The sequence below is a fragment of the Rissa tridactyla genome, unplaced genomic scaffold (genome assembly GCF_028500815.1).
Source record: "Rissa tridactyla isolate bRisTri1 unplaced genomic scaffold, bRisTri1.patW.cur.20221130 scaffold_29, whole genome shotgun sequence".
Taxonomy (NCBI): Eukaryota; Metazoa; Chordata; class Aves; order Charadriiformes; family Laridae; genus Rissa; species Rissa tridactyla.
Genome location: NW_026529507.1, coordinates 3,432,254 through 3,453,457, shown reverse-complemented (window position 1 = coordinate 3,453,457; position 21,204 = coordinate 3,432,254). Strand labels below are relative to the sequence as shown.

The window sequence follows — 21,204 nt, the reverse complement described above, 5'->3', positions numbered from 1 at the left end:
GAAGTTCTGGAAACCTTGAAGAAGAAGTCAGAGGAAGAAAGGATGTCAGAGCAGAATTCAGAGAAGCTTCAACCAAGGAAGGTCTTGCCACCTCTCAGCCTCCCTCCAACAGTCCCACCTGCAGAGGAAGCAGGAGAAATCAAAGAGCAGATCTCACAGACTCTCCTCCCACCCCTCCCCTGAGGTGCTGAGCGAGATGCTCCCCGGCCAACAGAAGGCCTTCAGCAGTCCCGGCATTACACCTCTGGAGTCACAGAAGCAACTAACTACTTTAATAAAATATTAATAATAAAATAAAAAGAAAGTATTGAAATCTATACGATATGCACAAAACTGTATCAGACTCCCAGGATGACGATCACGTCACCGGCAGGCACTGGGAAAGTCCTAGACTGGACTCAGCGATGGATGGGAACTGGATTCCCGATCTGGGTTTGGGAATGCACGGTTCAGGATTAAAGTCAGGTGAACTGACAGAGTCCTCCTGGGACGTCGGCCGTCGAAAGAAGAGACTGCCCCATGTGATCCCTCAGCTTTTATACTGAGCGTGGGGCAGGTGGGATGGAATACCCCGTGGGTCAGTTTGGGATCCCCCGTCCTGTCCCCTCCTCCCCGCAGGTGCCGCCCCTCTACGCTTCTCCGCTTCCCCCCCTCCAACGGGGCAATAACACAGTGAGCTGAGCTTGGCTGTGACAGCAATAAGGATGAGCAGGAGCCTCTCTGCACACCGTTCCTTGGCATAAATTAGAAACAACCAGGTCTTATCACTCTGGGAGCGAACAGCGTCTGGACAATACGCTGTTAATGTCAGAGAGTTCAGTTGGTTCGAAGAGGCTTAGCTGCAGAGTAAAATTACTGAACACAAAATTGGTTCTGCTTTACCTCAAACCAGGACGCTCCCAAGGGCTTGCCTGTACCTACAGGAGTCACGCCAGGCCACACCGTGTCTGGGCATTTTCCCTGCAACGTTTTCCCTCGTCTTCCTCCCTCCTACAGCCCTGGTCAGGCTAAGACCCAGTTTTACAGGGAATGTGAAGTAGGGAAGAGAAAAGCAGCCAAGGTTTTAGCCTTGTGTAGGAAGCTTTGCGGCTGGGCTCTCTGAGGGGCTGGTCCAGCCCTGCAAAGCTCTACTCATGCCGTAGGCGAGTCCCATCTGCAGGTGCTGCTGAAGGCTGCGCCTTCTTCTGTGCCTTTATCCTCTGGTCCCCTCAAGAGCCCTGATGGGCCTTTGGGTTCCCACCCAGGGCCCTCGCTGGGCCTTTTGGTGTCCTGCCAATGGATGGGCTTCAGCTTGTTGTCTTTGCCACGGGACCCCTCCTCTTGTCTTCTCAAGGCCTGTTTCCTTCCCCTGTCCCCCCGGGACCAGTGTGTGGGCCTTTCGGGGCAGCTGAGGGGCCACCAAATGGCCTTTGGCTGCCTCCCAAGGACCTCCATTTCTCTTTGCGTGCTTCCTAAGGCCCTCTGCTTGCCCCTTGGTGCGGCCCTGGGCTCTAGATGTGCCCTTTGCTGCAGCCCAGAGCCCTCTGGCTGCCTCTCGATGCCCACCCCGAGCCCTTGGTATAGGGTCAAAACCCTCATTTTGAGGGTCACAACCCGTCTTTAATGACCATAGCTTTTTTTTAGAGCCACCAGTTTCATTTTCAGGGTGTAAACCCTCATTTTCTCAGGCATGAAGCCTTGCTGTACGGTACATAGTTACAGTTACAGTGTCCAAAGCCTCATTTTTATTTTCCAAAGTCTTAGTTTGGGCTTCCAAAGCCTCATGGTAGGCTCTAAAGCACCATTTTCATGGTGCAAAGGCTCCGTTTCAGTTTGCAAAAGCTCCTTTTCAGAGTCCAAAGCTGCATCTTAAGTGTCCAAAGCCTCATTTTCAGGCTCCAAAGCATGGTCTTGACGATCCAGCCAGTCGTTTTTAGGGTCCAGGTTGCACTGTAAGTGTCTAAACCCTCATCTTTATGGGCCAAAACCCTCCCTTAAAGATCAAAGCCACACTTTTTAGGCTCAAAAGCCTCATTTTTAGAGTCCAACACCTTCATTCTAGGCCTGAAAGGCTCCTTTTTTGGGTCCAAATCCTCACTTTTAGGGTCCAAGACCTCATTTATACTTTCCAAGCCCCACTTTTAGGTCCAATGACTCATCTGAAGGGCCGAGAGCACCATTTTTAAGGCTCAAAGTCTGATTTTGGAGGGCCAAAGCCTCATTTTCAGAATCCAAACTTCATTTCCAGGACCAAATCCTCATTTTTAGCTTCCAATACCTCATTTTCAGGAAGGAAATCTCCCTTTTTAGGATTCAGTCCACAATTTGGAAGGCCGAAAACCTCATTTTGAGCCTCCCAAGCCCCATTTTTAGGGTGTAAAGCCTCAGGTTTTGGTAGAAAAACGTCATTTGAGGGCCGAAAACCTGATTTCAGGGTTCAAAGCTTCCATTTCATTTCCAACGCCCCATGTTTAAGGCTGAAATCCTCAGTTTTGGGACTCAAAACCATCTTTTCTGAAGCAGAACATTTCTTCAGGGCCCACAGTTCCAACCTGAAGGTCTGAACCCAAAGGCGCAGCTTGTCGCCTGGCAACGTCCGCCCTCCCCTCTCTGTCCCGCCTATCTGCCCCAAAGAGCCAATTGCCTTTGAGGAGGCGGGAGCAAGGCACACGATTGATGTGTAAACAACCAATCAATCTTCAAGGCCTGCAGGGAAGGTGGCAGGAGTCAAAAACAACCCTTGGCACCATGTGGGGGCGGGGCATGTGGGCTCCACCAATCACAGCTGGAGTTCGAGCAGCACACAGATGATTGATAAGCGTCTGACCCATCAGTTGATGGGAGAAGCTAGGGGGAAATGCCAGGCAGCCAATGAGAGGAAACATCCTGGGCAGAGTGACAGCCCAGGCAGCCAATCAGAGAGTGCATCACCTCAGGTGACCTGCGCCTGGGCAGCCTGACCACCTGGGAGCCAATCAGGAGCCGCCTCCAGGCAGGGCAGGCCCCAACCCAGGGCAGAGTGACAGCCGAGGGGACCAATCGGAGGCAGCATCACCTCAGGGGAAGGGCGGGTGCTGCTGCTGTGCAGCCTGAGCACCCAGGAGGAGGGCGGTGCGCTGGGCCGGGATGGGGGAGGGGGATGCTGGCTGTGGGGCCGCCCGCCATCACCTCACCCACTCCCCTCCCGCCAGCCCAAGTGACGCCGCAGCAGCCTGAAGGCTTGTGAGGAGGGGGGGACGCGTCCCCGAGACGGTGCGTTGAGCAGGGGGAGATGGCGGTGCTGGGCCCTCCCCCTCAAAGCCGGGGGTGCCCAGGGTTGATGCTCTCCGCCCCCCTCTCCCCACAGCTGCTGCTCATCATCTCCTTCCTGACGCTGCCCGACCTGCTGAGCCTGGACCCGACGTGCCGCTGCCTCCCCTCTGCACCCCTCTCCCCCGCCAGTGCCTGGCCCTGCAAGAGGGCCGCCATCCTCAACTGTGAGTCGGCCGTTGCCACGGGGGCGTGGAGGTGGTGGCCCTTTGTCCCACAGCCAGTGGCAATGTCTCGGCATCCCCCCCTCCACACACCAACGGGCCGTACCTGCAGAGCCTGGGCCACGGCTGGCAGCGAGCACTGATGGCCTCCATCCTGTCTCCCCCCTCTCATGGCTACCACAAGCTGGCGCTTGCCCAGCAGCACCTCTTCGTCCTGGGTTACAGCAGGACCCACCTCTTGCTCCGTGACTCTGGCCGTCACGCCTGCTCCTGCCAGGCCCTCTCCCACGGCGTCAGGGATGTATGCCGACCCCTCACTCCCCCTTCCCCCCTGCCACCGCCATGCTGGGTGACCGTCCCCTCCTCCCCACAGTGACAGTGGGTCCCCGTGGGGAGCCCCCCCACGCCTGCATGCTGACGGAGCAGAAGCAGAACGACACCCTGGAGGTGTTCGATCCAGCCGACGTCCAGCACATCTTCTGCATCAGCTTCCCCTCCTCCATCCGCGTCAGACAGGCGGTCGTCACCAGCACGGAGGTGACGTGGACCCTTCTGCTGCTCACAGGTTTGGGGAGGACACTGAGGAGATGGGGAGAGCACCTTGGGGTGTGGGGACGCTGCGGGGAGGGGGACACACGTGCCAGATTCAGCCCCCTGACTTCCCCGTGTGGGAGCGCAGAGGAGGGGCAGGTGTACAACCTGCAGCTGACCCTATCCCTGACCCCAGTGTCATCCCTGTAGGTGCCATGTCCCCATCGCTGTCCCCACAGGTGTCCTGGCCACAGCACTGTCCCCAGCCCTGTCTCTGTCCCTCCAGGTCTCTTGTCCCCCTCCCTGTCCCCACAGGTGCCCTATGCGCAGGGCTGTGGGGACAGCGGCCGCCTGCTGGGCTGGTTCCATGGCAGCATCAGTTTTGTCCACCTCCGTGTCACAGTGAGACCAGGGGACACTAGCAATCCCACTGGGGGCTGGAGAGGGGCCCCCAGGCGCAGCTGTGTTTTGTAAAGTCTCCTTTCAAGTGTACAAAACCACATTTTTTCTTTCCAAAGCTTCTATTTCAGGCTCCAAAAAGGCATTTTTAAGATTAAGCCAGTCAGTTTTAGGGTCCAAGATGCATCTTGGATGTCAAAATCCTAATTTTTATGGTCAAAATCCCTCTTTTAGGGACCAAATCATCATGCTTTTGAACCCAAAGCCTCATTTTTAGGTACAAACCCTCATTTACAAGTTCCAAAGCCCATTTTAAGATTCAAAGACCCATTGTCAAGCTCTAAACAAGCATTTTTAGGATCCAGCCAGTCATTTTTAGAGTCCAAGCCACATCTTGACTGTCCAAAGCGAGAGCGAGTGGCCCACACGCATGTCCAGATGGGCCTCCAGGTGGGCCCCGGGGTGTCTGGGCAGCAGCCGGGCAGCGGCGTGGCAACATGACCATGTGCAATGTGGTGTCACGGCAACGTGACGATGCAACAATGTGTGTCTGCTCTCTAGAGCCGCTTGCTGGGAGACTGGCTGTGGTGGCCGCAGCTGGGTGCCTCTGGAGCGAGAGGTGCCATCGCTCTGTCTACCCGTCTTTTAATTACCTCCAGGGATGGTGCCTCAGCCACTTCCCTGTGCAGCCTGTTCCAATGCTTGAAAAACCTTTCAGGGGAAAGATTGTTCCTAATATCCAGTCTAAACCTCTGCTGGGGCAACTGGCAGCCGTTTCCTCTTCTCCTGTTGCTTGTTTCTTGGGAGAAGAGACCGACCCCCGCCTCTCTACACCCTCCTTTCAGGGAGTTGTAGAGAGCGAGAAGGTCTCCCCTCAGCCTCCTTTTCTCCAGGCTAAACAGCCCCAGCTCCCTCAGCTGCTCCTCATCAGACTTGTTCTCCAGACTCCTCACCAGCTTCATTGCTCTTCTCTGGACCTGCTCCAGCCCCTCAGTGTCTTTTTTGTGGTGGGGGGTGCAAAACTGGACACGGCAATCAAGGTGGGCCAAGTGCAAGGTCCTACACTTGGGTCAGGACAACCCTCGTTACCAATACAGGCTGGGGGATGACTTGATAGAGAGCAGCCCTGTGGAAAAGGACTTGGGGGTCCTGGTGGATGAAAAGCTGGACATGAGCCAACAATGTGTGCTTGCAGCCCCTCAGGCCAATCGTGTCCTGGGCTGCATCAAAAGAAGCATGGCCAGCAGATCCAGAGAGGGGATTCTCCCCCTCTACTCTGCTCTCGTGAGACCCCACCTGGAGTACTGTGTCCAGCTCTGGAGCCCTCAGCACAAGAAGGACATGGACCTGCTGGAGCAGGTGCAGAGGAGGGCCACGAAGATGATCAAAGGGCTGGAGCACCTCTCCTGTGAAGACAGGCTGAGAGAGGTTGGGGTTGTTCAGCCTGGAGAAGAGAAGGCTCCGGGGAGACCTTATAGCAGCCTTCCAGTACCTGAAGGGGCCCTGTCAGAAAGCTGTTGCAAGGCTGTTTGCAAGGGCATGTAGCCTTAGGACGAGGGACAATGGTTTTAAACTAGAGCAGGGCAGGTTTAGATTAGAGTTTAGGAAGAAGTTCTCTCCACTGAGGGTGGTGAGACAGTGGCACAGGTTGCCCAGAGACGGGGTGGAGGCCCCATCCCTGGAGACATTCAAGGCCAGGTTTGATGAGCCTCTGAGCAACCTGATCTAGTTGTCGGTGTCCCTGCTTACTGCAGGGGGGTTGGACTAGATGACCTTTAAAGGTCCCTTCCAACCCCACACGTTCCATCATTCTGTTATTCCATGATTTGTCCAAAAGCTTGTTGCTGCTCAGGGCCCCCTTTAGGCAGATTTGTGTATTCAAAAGACCATTTGATTTACTTTGTCTCTTTGCTTCTCTCTGCGAATCGAGGGAGCTCGTGACGTGAGTGTAAGCCTCACTGCGTGCAAAGAACAATTATGGACAAAGAAAGAAAGTCCAGGACAGGGAATCTTTTGGGAAGTCTTGGGATCTGTGATTTAACAAAAATTATGTTTTCTGTTGGTCTAAGGTTAGCCACTGTAGGAAGCAGATTTCGGTGGGGGTAATGTGGACTTTACACATAGCTGAGGAATGTCTCATTTTTTTACTGAACTATGCATTCCTTTGTTTCCATTTGTTGGCAAGTGACAAACACCCTTCTGTGTCCGTGTGCTGCTCGTTCTCCAAGTAACCCAGGTGGGAACCGGTGCCAATGGGCTGAACCGCGCAGCTTCAGTGGAGGAAGCTCAGATTGGAACAGGGCTGCTGTAAGTCCCAGGGGGCTGATGAGAGAAATGCTGGGTTGGGGGCAGGATGAAGACTGGCCATAGGTTGTGGAACACAAAGGGTCTTGATTTTCATATCTGTTCAGACTGCATTAGCAGACGCTCAGGATCAGTATCATGTAGAGACTGCTGATTTCCATTCATGTATAAGCAGAAAAATAAAGTAGGAAAAAGAAAAAAGAAACCCTTTCTTCTTGTTGTTTAGTAATCATATTATTTCACTTTGATTACATTCCTGCAACTTCTCTAATTAAGCACATGAGAATTGAAGACTTTAAGGATAAACATGCCCAGAGAGACTTGACTTGTTAGGGCGTTTTGCATGTTAATGAGCCCTCTGGTGCCAAGTGCCTGAACTGCAGATCCTGAAAGACTGAACAAGCCTCAAGACAAGTAAAAGTCAGCAGCAAACCTCCAAGAGCTTCCCAGAGTCCTTGGAGGCTGGTGAAGCAGGAAGTCAGAGGTGCTGCTTCGAGGTGGAAAATCAAACGTGGAACGTGGTTGTGAAAGCCCTTGATGTGTGTCACCAAGCAGGACAGCCAAGCCCTGACCCCATCTGCTGGGAAAGGGGATCCGTCAACTCACGGGATGCTCACACCTCAAGCCCTGCTCCCCCGGACACTGCTTCAAGGCTTCTAACAGAGATGCAGACTGCTGCATTGGACATATGTATGTTTATATTTTTTTTAATAGGTACTGATACTCCTTGGGAAATCAAACAAACTCCTGAAGGAGTATTGAAGGATTCTTGATATGGTCAGGGCTGTATAAGGGCACGTGTAAAGCATCCCTGCACCTGATGCGAATTAATTCGGTGGCCATGGAAGCTCTGATGCACACACAAGATGCCGGTGTGACCAGGAAGGGGAAGACTGGATCTAAACAGCACGTTTCCAAAGCTGAGAGCATGAGCGTCATGGTTTCACTGCAGGAGAGCTCCAGCCTTGGGGCAAAATCACAAAAGTGGTCTAGTACATCAGGGCCAGCAAATGTGTCTGGGACAAGAAGGAAATGATTACTGCAGATGACAGAAATCCCCCCAGCCAAGGTGCAGCTGTCTTCTAGCGACAACCCTTCCAGTTCAGGAGTCTTGCAGAGAGCAGGGGGTGGCACAGAGCCAAGTACTGTTCATAGCATGTGGCCACCAGCAGGAGCCACTCTGTACATGCCAAAGGTGCAGGAAATAGCCCTAAGAGCGCTGTGAGCAGAGATGGTGCTGTGCCCAGTGGGAGGACAGTCAGGGTGGCGGAGCTGTAGCAGGTTTCCATGTTTTCCAGCAGCAGCCCCATGCTGAGGCTGTTCCCAACTGCAATTGTGGGGCAGGTCATGGGAGGGAGGAGGAAGAGATTTTTCTGAAGGTTGGGGACGTTGCCCATTCCCATTAGGGGAAACTCCACTGATGATGACAAATTGTCCTAATCCCCTTTTGCCATGGAAAATTTTAGGAGAGAGGAAATTCCCCTCTCTCCTTGTGGGTACGCCTTCGAGTGACCACATTTGTTTCTCTGTTAGGTGCCTAAGGACATTGGGAAGGAAGTTCAGAGAGGTGAAACACGGAGGTGCCTGTGCTTCTGAGTGCATCATAGTCCCTAGACGTGCGCTGTTCTGTTTGAAGGGTGAGAAAAGCCATCTTCTGGAGGGCAGTGACACTCCTGCTTGCAGAACGCTTTCGGACTGCGCGGGCGAAATGCTCTGTGGACGTGCTGCTTTCAGACTGTGTGAAACAAGGGATGGGCCATAAGGACAGGGGAGGGTGAGGCAGCACACAGAGGCACTTGCGATGAACCGGAAAAGGCAGGTGAGAGAAATCTCATTGGGCCGGTGGGGTTGTTCCTGAAGTCACACGCAGAATTGTCAGGGCTCTGACAGGGGTGTTCAAAGCCGCGAGCCCTTCCCTTCCACGTGCAGAGGCGTAGGGACTCTCTGGCCTCCTGCTGCCACTCCCAGATGCTGGGAGGCACCTCAGCCCTGTGGTGTGGTGCCCATCTGAGATGCCTCATGGCATGAGGTATGGACATAGGGACCCTGGTTCACGGAAGCACATCCCAGTGCGGCATCCAGGTGGTTTCCCAGAGGACGTTCCTCTCAAAGTCAAGTTACCCGAAGACAGAGTGTGTCCCACAGGCCTTCGTGGACGCTTTGGGAATAGCTGGTGGCACTTGTGCTCAACTCGGGTTCCTCTCCCCACATGCACATGATGTGCATGCTTGAGTCTCCTCCATGCAATGCAATCAAGGACTTCTGACCTAATCAGGTGGCACTTTCTCAGCTCAATGTGGCTCCATCAAAGATGTCCCTGAAGCTCCAGGGGAACCTGCTGTGAAACAAGCTGAAGTCATGACTGATGTTTCCTCCCTCAGCTGTTGGGGGGGACATTCCTTTCTGGCAGTATCATTTCCCCTATCAGAGGCAGAGTTAGGTCCCAGAACGACCTCTTCTTTTCCACCTATGAGACAGGACACCCAGACAATGAAAGGGAGGAATCTCCTGTACCCCTGCAAACCACAGTGCACATTTGAAGTGCCAGAGGTGGCCCGAGACATGTGCAGGTATCTCTAAACTTTGATGGAGCAGTTCAGAGGGACAGGGCAGCGTCTGGGGCCATCATTTTGGAGGCTCTTGGGGCATTGCTTTGGGCAGCTGAAGTGACAGCAGATGGCCACCTTTAGGACAATGAAGCCTGTTCCTGCTCACTATGTACAGGGCAGCCTATAGAGCTATTCCTCTGAGCAAATGGAGTCATTGCCATCTGAATAGCTACGTCTCTCTCTCTTCTCCACCAGCCGTCGTTACCAGATCTCCATTGGCAGTTAGGGCTGGGTTCTCACTGGCACCCCTACAATGCCCAACCTAATTCAGGGCAGCTGCCCAATTTCAAGGTTGACTCCATCCTGTGGAGCTGCCTGAGGTGCCAGGGCTCTCCAGCACAACTGCGTGCAGCCGGCAGGGACAGCACAGGACTTGCGCGAACATCATCCCCATTCAGAGCAGCCATGTAAGAGACCCCAAGAGACCTTCTGAGGCGTTCAGTGCTTTCCTTCAAGCAACTGCAGTGAGGCAAGTGCTGTCCCATCTCAATCCAGTAGATGCAGGGAGTGCTTCTCCCACATCCCTCAGTCATCCCTTTGATGATGCGGTCAAGGAACAGAGCAATGATTTTCACAGTGTTCCTGGATCTCAGGATACCCATAGCCAAGGACACTTGCAAAAGCCCCTTGTCCTGCCTGGAGATCAGCTTCACCTGCACCACAGGCCCTCTGGGGCTGCAGAGACCCCGCAGACAGCAAAGCCCTCTCGTGCCGGGGCTGCAGAGTCCAGCCCTGCTTCTCTCTCGTCCTGAGGAGAGCAGGGATTGATCTCCTCCTTTCCCCTTTACATTGCCATCTGCCATCCCCCCCAGCATGCTCTGACGCAAACCTTTTGCCTGCACGGTACTTGGGCACTTGGTAACAGCTGGCTTTGTTGCACGCCTGAGCTTGGCCCTGGTGCCACGACTGAGGTCCAGCACATCTCTGCTCTGACACAAAGAACCTATAATGAAGGAGAGGAAGGGGACCAACTCTTATTTAACCAACCTGAGGAAGTCTTGGGCTCACCAACGACTTAACGTCTTACCGGGGACATCAGTGACCCTGTGTATTGCGTTGACATGGCTAGGTTTTGGTAGGGGTGAGGGGGGCTGCAGAGGTGGCTTAGGAGAAAAGGGATCAAGAGGTGACTCCATGTGAGAGAGAGCCACTTTCAGCTGGCTCCAAAGGGGACATGCCACTGCCCAAACTGAGCCAGTAAGCAATTCTCGTGGCACCTCTGTGATAGCATATTGAAGCAAGGCTAAACAGCAGTGTGCAGTCACTGTAAGAGAGAGGAGTGAGACACATGGAGAGAAACAGCCCTGCAGACAGCAAGGCGAGTGGAGAAGGAGGGGGAGCGGGAGTGAAGCTGGGTGGGCACCTGGCAGCCAAAAGTCAGCCCAGCACCCCCTGACATTCCCAGGAGAGCACGGTGCAAATGCTCCTTTAGGTGTCTGGAGGCTCTTTGCCTCAGCTTTTTAGCACAGCTGCCAGATGGGCCAACCAAGGCGATGCTCACTTGGATCAGAAAACCTGTGTCATCCTTGTCAGCCTTGGCTCTAGTAGCAAAGAAAGAGTGGAGTCTCAGCTCCCGAGGGAGTGAGGACGAAGAGCAGAGTGCAGATTCCAGGTCTCAGGGTGGCAGACATTGGCCTGTTCTGGGAACTTTCCGTTCAGGCTGGAAGTGACCTTGCAAGATTTCTATAGACCAACATTCTACGCAAAGCAGGGTCACAGCAGAAAGTGCCTGCAGCATTTGGGTGCTGCCAGTTGTTAGGGAGTTCCCGCAAACTCCAGATCCTTTCAATGATGATGGAGAGTGGCTTTACTGTGGCATCGTCCTGCCCTCTCAGCTCCCTCGGATGCCACCCCTCCAGTCCCATAGACTGGTAAGGATTGTGTTTGCTCAAGTAACTCCTGACTCTATCCAAATTCACCACGGTTTTTTTTCCCTCCAGAGTCCTGCCTCAAGGCACAAAGGCCTGGGAGAGCTTGCTGGAGGAGACCAAGGCAAGAAGGACACAGAGAATCTCAGATTCATCTACACCCGCTGTTACTAAATTCCAGCAGTGGCCACTCATTCTCTTTGTTTCTTCCATCCCCATTTCTCCTCTAGAGACCCAGCATCTGTAGTCTGGCTTCCGTCTTTTCTCACTCCCCTTGGGAGCTGAGACCCCACTATTTCATGGTCGCTACAGCCCAGGCTGACATTTTCACACCCTGATCAGAATTCCCTCTGAATTGACTGGACTCAGCAACACCTTTGTTGGCCTACCTTGCGCCTGTGCAAAGATGTTGTCCCAGGAGACACAGAAACCTGCTGGACAGTATGCATGCTGCTGTGTTCCCCTTCCAGTGGTGTCAGGGTCATTAATGTCTCCAATAAGACCTGGGGTCATTATTCTGGAGACTTCCTTGTGTTGCTTAAATAGGCAAATGAGTGGAGATCCCAGTGTGATGTGCTTCCTGTTCCTGAACTGCTCTGCATCGACTGGATGGAGGTGGGTCAGACCCTGCCTCATTGCCCTCGTGGGATTCAGTTGCCGGCCAACAGAAACTGATCCTATCAGTCATGGCATCTGGAGTGTGTGTCTCGCACCCACTCTGAAGGCGATGCCTTTCCCATAGGTCCTGTGCAGTCCCTGCCGGCCACCTGCAGTTGTGCTGGAGAGCCCCGGCACCTCCTGTAGCACAACAGGCCTGTCCATGGCCATTGAGTAGCTGCCCTGAATTAGGTTAGGTGATGTGGGGATGTCCATGAGACATCTGCCGTTACAGTCAGTGGGCATCTAGTATACACGGCTGATGGAGGAGATGGATGATGTCAATGGCAATGAGTACATCTGGTCCCCTGTCTACCTCAGAAGGCTGCCCTGGGTTGAAAGAGTAGGGAAAAGTTCAGTTGTCCAAAATGTGGGCATGTGCTGGTGGCCAAAGGAATTCCTCATGAATCTCAAAGATGACGGCACCAGATACTGCCCTGTCTCCATGAACTGCTCCGTTAGATCTTGCAGTTACCGGCACGTATCTTGGACCACGTCTGAGACCTGAAATGTCAGTAGGTGTTTGAGTCTGAAGAGCTCACTGCTGGCCTGCATCTCCAGGAATGACGCTGGGAGCTGAGACCAGCAGCTCCCATGCAGCAGGTGCCTATTTTGTGCCCACCTGAAGAGAGGCAAGAGGAATCCCCCCTCCTGTGGGATTGTGGCAGCCCTAAGTGAGAGCTGAGTCCACTTCACACCCAGGACTACAAACCAAGGAGGAGATGCCTCAATTGACGAAGCCGACTGCCTTCGCTCAGCAGGGGCAAAGGAGATCTGGCACTGTCCAGGTTTCCTGTCTCATACCAGAAGGAACAAGACCTTTCTCGTGCGCAGCTCTCTGACAGGAGAAATTACCCGGCTGGAAAGAAGCGTCTCTCCAGAGGTGCAAGAGAGACCACACAGTATTACTTCAGTCTCTTTCCCAGCAGGTTCCCCTGGAGGCACAGGGACACCTCCAGGGAGCCCCGAGGAGGCAGAGAAAGTGACGTCTCGGGCTGGTCCTCTGCGTCTGAGCTGGGCTGGGCTCCTGGCATGGAGGGAGCTTGTGGCAAGCGGGCAGCGCTGCAGAGAGACAGCTCTGCCCAGGAGCAGCTCCTCTGCAAAGGGCAGCAGGGCTGAGGGCACTGCCTGCAGGTAACGAGGGGAGACGTGTGAGGCCAGCGGATCTTAAAGGCAGCCTGGGGTGGAGAATGCTGAGAGCTCACTGGGAGAAATCCTCACAGCCTTTGCACAGTCTCTGGCTGCAGGGCATTGAATCTGCAGCTGCTGGAGGCATCTCCAGAAGCTGGAACATCCCCCAGCCTACGGGATCTGCAAGTACAACTCTCACAGTTTCTCTAGTTTCGAGGAGAAGGACAACGTGTGGAGCAGGGCTTCCCTGCTGCACCGTCAGAGGGACAGGGCATGCTGTGTCTCTGCTGCAGTATAATGCAGAGAGGCTCCCTGGAGCAGTCTCCTAAAGCTGGCATAGCCCATGGCTAATGTGATCTGTCAGGAAGGCTCTCAAGGCTCCGTCGGTGTTGAGAAGGATGTGCTCGAGAGCAGGGCACCCCTACCACATCACCAAAGGCACAGGGCATGTCGGCTGCCTTCTCCCAGGGACGGCTGCCGGGCTGTGAAGGTGGGTGTGCGTGCAGGGGTGCTCAGGGCTGTCCTTCAGAGCAGGGTCCCCGTGTCCCAGGGAACTGTGTGCTGGGCCAGGGACTCTGCTGCCTGCCAGGGTCAGCTCTCAGCCTGCCCGGGGAGCTCCCCCTGGCGCTGCGGGGAGAAGCTGTGGGTGGAAGGAGTGACCCCAGTCGTGTCATGGCAGGGTCCTTCTGCAGTCGTGAGGGTGCTGCATGGGTCGTGTTTCCTCCCAGCTCCAGATCACCCCCAGGACATTTGCAGAGGGTCCTTTTGGAGAAGTACAGAGAGGCAGCATTTACCTGAAAGAAAGAGGGTCCCTGCTTGGAGTTTTCCACTCCTTCTTTGCTGGATGGGTTGTGAGAGAGAGGATTTTACTTCTCCGTTCTGGAGAAGGCAATGATACCCTGGTTCTAGCAGGAACTTTTCTAAGCTGCTTGTTAGCGCTTGCAGGCACTTGTCCTGAGGGCAGAGCTGAGCACACAGCAGGTGTGGTGGGTTCTCTGAGCACTGAAAGGGAGGAGACCTGGGGACAATGACACAGCCCCAGGCAGAGACAGCTCCGGGTGGCAGAGACATGGGCAGAGAGTGAAAGGGAGCTACTGCAGGAAAGGTCATGGGAGAGGGGATTTCAGGCCCTCCCTGCCATCCCCTGCAGTGCAGGTGCCTTCCCTGGAGACATTCCGTGGTCTCCTCTCCCCACACAGTAGAGTCCTCCACCCCTGACTATCCTGGGTATGAAGTCCTGAGTGTCCTTCCCAGCAGCCCAACCACGAAAGAGGAGAAATCCTTGAGTGTCTGACTGTGTCTCCCTGTCCTGACTCTCTTGGCAGGAGAACTGTACTGACTCTATTGGCAGGACCCACAAGGTTTCACTTGCAGCACAGCAGAAATGCCAGGGATTTCTGCCTTAAAAACACTCCTCAGGTGTGGTGGGGAAACTACAACAGAACAACACCAACAACAAGGTGCCCTGAGCTCTGCCCTGCAGTCGGGTGACAATGCTGAAAAGCCCTTTGATGCCAGGAGTGGATTTAATCTGAGATCACCCCGTGTTCCTTTTTACCCATGGCTGTAGGGCAGGACTGAATCCTGCAGAGATCTCAGCTCTCTGGTGGACTATCAGCCAGCACCAACCAGAGTGTACAAAAAGGACCTGCAAAAGGTCTTCCTGAAAGGCGAGAGCCAGTTTGGTGGGTTTCTAAGACCAATTGAATACTTTAGTTTGAGAGAAATCTTCCCCAACTTCTCACTGCTTTTCTTTCCATTCACAGGTCTCCAAGCCCAGGGGAAGAAAATGTCGAATGGCAGCTCCATCACCCAGTTCCTCCTCCTGGCATTTGCAGACACACGGGAGCTGCAGCTCTTGCACTTCTGGACCTTCCTGGGCATCTACCTGGCTGCCCTCCTCAGCAACAGCCTCATCATCACCACCATCGCCTGTGACCACCGTCTCCACACCCCCATGTACTTCTTCCTCCTCAACCTCTCCCTCCTCGACCTGGGCTCCATCTCCACCACTCTTCCCAAAGCCATGGCCAATTCCCTCTGGGACACCAGGGACATCTCCTATGCAGGATGTGCTGCACAGCTCTTGTTCTTCATCTTCTTTCTCACAGCAGAGTATTGTCTTCTCACCATTATGGCCTATGACCGCTACGTTGCCATCTGCAAACCCCTGCACTACGGGACCCTCCTGGGCAGCAGAGCTTGTGTCCACACGGCAGCAGCTGCCTGGGGCTTTGTTTTCCTCTACGCTGTGCTGCACACGGCCAATACATTTTCCCTGCCCCTCTGCCAGGGCAATGCCCTGGACCAGTTCTTCTGTGAAATCCCCCAGATCCTCAAGCTCTCCTGCTCACACTCCTACCTCAGGGAAGCTGGGCTTCTTGTGGTCAGTGTCTGTTTAGGCTTTGGTTGTTTTGTGTTCATCGTGCTGTCCTACGTGCAGATCTTCAGGGCCGTGCTAAGGATCCCCTCTGAGCAGGGACGGCACAAAGCCTTTTCCACGTGCTTCCCTCACCTGGCCGTGGTCTCCCTGTTTGTCAGCACTGCAGTGTTTGCCCACCTGAAGCCCCCCTCCATCTCCTCACCATCTCTGGATCTGGTGATGGCAGTTCTGTACTCGGTGGTTTCTCCAGCCGTGAACCCCCTCATCTACAGCATGAGGAATAAGGACCTCAAGGATGCAGTGTGGAAATTGGTATCTGGATAGTTTCAGAAGCATTGAGCTGCTTGTTTTCTTCTGCAAATCACTCCGAATGGAACTCATTGCAGGTTGGTTTTGGTTGTGAGTTTCTGGGTTTTTTTTGGGGTTTGTTTTTTTTTTTTATTATAATATTGTCCACAAAAAAAAGTCATAATTTTATGCCATTTCCAATTATGTATCTATTCACCTTCTGTGTGGTGTGACCCACACGCTGTGTCTAGGAGGAGAGATGCTCTCTCTGTGTTTTAAGAAAATAAAGGACCTTCAATGAATTGTTTGATCCTTCCTTTGAGACCTTCTCTTGAGCTGCAGGGGCAGATCCTGTGTGCAGAGGTGGAGGGGAAAAGAGTCCCGGCACTGGAGCACTGACAAGGAGCACCAGCGCTTGGTCTTCCCAGAGCTGCTCACTTTCCACGTCAGCGCTCCCCTTCTTAGCTCGTCTCTTGGTATAAGGCCTGAGTGCTCTTGAAGCTTGGCGGCAGTTTTGCGGTGTGGTGGTCCTGTAGCTGCAGGCAGGGACAGGGAATGAGCACTTCTGTGACAGAGCTGGCCTCCAAAAGAGCATTTCCATCATACCAGGGGATCTCCTCAGGGCAGTGCCTGAAGGCTCAGGTCTCTTGCCAAAATGGCTCTCAAGCGCACAGCCAGTAATTTGCATAGGAGAAAAAACATCAGTGAAGAGTGAAAGCGAGTGAGTGTGCAGGGCGGGAGCACACAGCAGTGTCCTTGCACAGCCAGGCTCCTGGGAGGGACAGGAAGGTCCAGCAGAGCAGGGTCTGGTCTGTGCCTTTGTTCACTGGACACCCTGGGGATGCTTCCCCAGGGCAATCGTCACAGACCAGCCAAGAACCACCACCATTTCCAGCACTGGCCGCTCACCCTTGCTCGGAGACGTTGCTTCTCCTTCCGCGTAGGGACGTGGAGTGACTGGCTCAGAACTCCGTGTTTGCATCGTACAGAGGAGGCGTAAGCATGCCCATCGTGCGGGGGTGGTGGGATGAACCTGAGTGAGCACAAATGCCATCAGCTGTTCCTAGAGGTGCCTTGAAGGCCTGTGAGACAGCGTCTGGAGGTCAGTTCACGTAGACAGTGTCCTGGTTTGAGGTAAAACAGAACTGGCCTTCTTTTTAGGAACTTTACTTTCCAGTTAAGCCTCTTCTGACTCTCTGAAGTTCATGGCATAATGTTATGACCATAGCCCGCTTCCAGAGTGGTAAGGGCTTGTTTATAATTAATACCAAGGAATGGTGTGCGGAGGGGCTCCTGCTTGTGGCCATTAGGCACGGACTCCGTTTCGGTGTACAAACAAAATCGCTTTATTTTAGGCAACAGCCTCCTTAAATACCTTCTGCTTCAGAGCTAGCAATTTCCCACTGCTACATCCTTATCGTGTGATTACCCAGCACATACCACACATACCACACATGGTGTAAACAAAGACAAACTATTCATCTTCAGCAACGCGGCCGGCCGTCAGCACTCTCTCCTTTTCTTCCCCTTACCATGGCCCAGGTGCTGTGCAGCGAGGGCTTGTTTACTTATCCCGCGGTTCGCCGCCAGTGAGAGCCACGAGAACTCCAGGGCTCGTTCCGGGTGCCGTGTCCGCAGGTTCTTCGGCATCCACACCTGCTCATCCTTATTGCTGTCACAGCCAAGCTCAGCTCACTCTGTTATTGCCCCGTTGGAGGGGGGTAAGCGGAGAAGCGTAGAGGGGCGGCACCTACGGGGAGGAGGGGACAGGATCCCAAACTGACCAACGGGGTATTCCATCCCACCTGCCCCACGCTCAGTGTAAAAGCTGAGGGATCAAAGGGTCAGGCTCTTTCTTCAATGTCCAGTGTCCCAGGAGGACTCCTCTGGCTGTTGGTCTGCCTTTGTTCCCGATCTGTGCATTCCTGAATCCAGCCCCTGAGTTCGGTCCCCTTCCGTCACTGACTCCAGTCTGGGGCTTTCCCAGTGCCTGCCGGTGACACGATCGTCATCCTGGGAGCTTGACATGGTTTTGTATATATTGTATATATTCCATTATTTTCTTATTAATATTTGTCACGGATGGAGCAATGCACTTCACTCATAGAGAGAAGCAGCAATGCATTTATTGACATAAACCAGGGATTTAACAGTTTGATGGTAAATGTGACAGCGTTTTAAGATAACACTTGGTTATTTACTGCACAGAGGACAGAGCTGTCAGGAAGACCCTCCCGTTGAGTCACGAGGTTCAGAGAGGACCCCCTTGCTTTCTAAACTCCTTCTCAGAGAGGAGCCTAGGGGCGGCTGGATCCAGTCTTAGTCCCAGACTCCTCAATGGTTTATGCCTAAAGGATTATGAATGCGCAATCAGTCCTTTATATCACTTAGCTAAGATTTCAAAGGTTACATGCTATCAGTCACTTACCGAGGATCTGTTGTGGCACGTCTTGAGCGGGCGTCCCTGCTCAAGGGGAGATCCTGGCGTGCAGCCCACTCAAAGGGGGCTGTTCCCTACTTATGGGGCTAAGATGAATGACCCATACTCATATTTGCATATTGACCACCGTGCCAGTATTGCTCAAGTTAGCCCTTGGCTATTGTGGTGTTGTCTGTCTCACCAAAAGCACGTTCAACCCGGTGCAGCCATCATGACTACATGCACCCATTGTGACCACCACTTGGGCAGGGTTACAGGAGATAAAGGTCAGGTTTGTGCCTGGGGAGGGGAGCACACCGTCACAATATTATTATTAGCTTTTCTTATTATTATATTATTATGTTGGTTTGGTTTCTCTTCAACTCATAAGTCTCTCTCTCTCATTTTCTCTCCTCTCCTCTGAAGGGAGATGCTCTCCCTCCTCTGAAAGGGAGAGAGGTAAAAGGGAACATCTGTCATTTGGTTTAGTGGCCAGTCCAGCCCAAACCATGACACTGGGGAAGACGGCAGAGTTACTAAAGGCTGCCTTTGTTTCAGTCTTTACTGCTAAGGCTGGCCCTAAGGAATCGCAGACCCTGGAGGTAAGAGAGAGAGCCTGGACAAAGGAAGACTTTCCCTCGGTAGAGGACGATCGCGTTAGAGATCATTTTGGCAAACTCGACACGCACAAATCCATGGACCCTAATGGGATGCACCCAAGAGTGCTGAAGGGAACTGGCAGATGTTATTGCGAAGCCGCTCTCCATCACCTTTGAAAGGTCCTGGAGAGCAGGAGAGGCGCCTGAGGACTGGAGGAAAGCCAATGTCATGCCAGTCTTCAAACAGGGCAAGAAACAAGGCCCGGGAAAGTACAGGCCAGTCAGTCCCTGCTCCATGCCTAGGGATGTGAGGGAACAGCTCATTCTGGATGTCATCTCTAAGCACGTAGAGGAACGGAAGGTTATGGGGAGTGGTGAACATGGATTCATATGAGGGACGACTAGTCATTTCTCCTAAACAAAGCAGCCTGAAGAGACTTTTCATGTCTCAAACACTCGCAGTACCAGGCCTTCTGTCATGGAACTGATAAGGCCAACACCTGCTTATCTCTTGTGCGACTCATGAGAAAGAAAACTGGCGCCTGGACGACCAGTTTTAAAGAAACACAACAGCCCTGTTTTCTCTCCCGTGAAGGATGAGCTGTTTCTCCACAAAAGACACTATGCCCAGTGTTGACCTTTGCCTCATTATGCGTGAAATGATTATTAAAGTTCACACCCCTGCATATGCTAATGAAGATTATCGAGATCATGCTAAACGTATATGACTGTAGCTCTCATCTCCCACCCAAATCATGCTGCACGTCACCTGGCGGGCGGGGGCAGGGAACCCGAGACAAAACGGCCCCTAGGAGTGGGCGAACATAAAAGGGGGAAGAATTTCCCTGGAGAAAAGAAGAGTTTTGGCTGGTCAGACTTTTCCCTGAAGAGACCCTCAAGACACTTCTGCGACCCGCGCTGATTGGAGTAACGCTGGAGCCAGGACCGGTGATCTCTTTATCTCTCTCTCTCGATCTCTCCTTCTCTACTCCGTTGCTTCTTTCTTTATCTTTCTTTTTAGCTTCTTATTCCTTTCAGAGACGTAACACAAGGCATACCGTACTGCTTGCCATAAGTTGTTACATACCTAAGCAACTGTTGTGGACCTAGTTAAGACCTGGTTACTGACCTAATAAATGTTTGTATAGGGACCTTGAGATTTGTCTCACCTCAGTCCGCGCTGCTGAGGATTTGTGAATCTGAGTCCCTCACACACACCTCTCTCTTCTGAGTGGGACGTGACAACCAAACAACCGCTGTCAGCATCAAGGTACTGGAGCAGCTCTTTAGTGTCATGAAATGCCTGTGGGCAGGGGGAAGGAAGCATTCCCAGGGACACTGCAGAGGGCAGAGAAGGGCTCTAGGCTATAGGTCAAGTGTCCTAAATCACCACCAATTTCACTGGTGCCACGTGCTCTGCATCCCCTGCTGCCCTCCTTGGAAGGACGCCTGGCAGAAGGTGTCCCTCAGCAGGTGTCAGACCACCAGGTCTCACCGTGAAGAACATGCACGTTCTGTCTCTACCCCTGCCAGGAGAGCCCTGGAGGTAAGAGCCCATCTGAAATGTGGGCACTCGGTCTGAATTGTACCTGTCTCCCATGGGAGAGCTGAGGGACCTTCCTCAGAAAAGGGCTAGAGAGAACACAAGACCAGCTGCGTTAGTCAGGCACTAAGAGACAAAAACTTGCCCAGCAGACCCCCTCGTTCTGGGTCAAACGCTGTGGCAATGGAGAAAAGCCTCTGTGCAGCCGGGCAGCAGTGCGGCAGGCTCGGCGGGGCCCCGGCAGTGGCACGGTTCCCAAACCTCAGGCCATGTCTGATGAGCATCTGGAGATACCAAAGAAAGAGGCGCTGGCTTGTGTGCCAAGACGTGCACTGAAACCCAAATAAAGATCAGTTAACCGCTGGAAAAGCTCACCCTAATTCGCCCTGCTTATTAATGATCAAAGCCACGAGTTGCAGGGTGTTCTAAGGGCAACGGTTAGAGAACTGCAACCCGAGGTGGTGCTCCCAACTGCACCATGAATTGTCTGCTCAAGGTGCATCTGGATCTACGGGCTTGGAGTTGGACAAGAAATTAAAATCTTTTCCGCATTCTACCTGCCCACACATCAGTGCGCTCTCTGCCCTCCTCAGGCTCTGGTGCTCTTGGCTCCAGCTGCTCCTGCGCTTGCTGCAGAAGCACGTGCTCTTCTGTGGACTTCTCTGTGCCTTGGAGTCTGAGGACACTGATGTGGTATCCTCTGGGCAGGCGGGAGGAAAACAAATCCCTCCCAGATGACTTTCCATAGGTCAGTGGTACTCTTTCTCCCCAAAGGTACATGAAGACGCCTGCCTTTAGTCCCCCCGCCCAGTACTCCAGCAGCAGCTCAGCTGGCCCATCGTGCCGCGGCCAAGGAGATGGCTGTGCCATGGAAGTGCTCAGCAAGTGGAAGAGCAAGGCCTTCCGAGGGTGGGGAGCGATGTCCCTGAGCAGGGCAGTGCTGCTCTGCTCAGAGCTCATCTCTCCCCGGCGCTGCCCGGGCCAGCACAGCCAGACACTGGTGGCCGTGGCCGGGGTGGCT

At 53.5% G+C, this 21,204-nt stretch overlaps 1 protein-coding gene across 1 annotated transcript; it reads left to right on the top strand.

Annotated features, from left to right (window-relative positions):
- The first annotated feature begins 14,740 nt into the window (after positions 1-14,740).
- On the top strand, positions 14,741-15,658 carry LOC128903329 (olfactory receptor 14J1-like). The gene has a single exon (XM_054187345.1). It carries the CDS (start codon positions 14,741-14,743, stop codon positions 15,656-15,658), a length of 918 nt encoding a protein of 305 aa, XP_054043320.1.
- Positions 15,659-21,204: the final 5,546 nt, after the last annotated feature.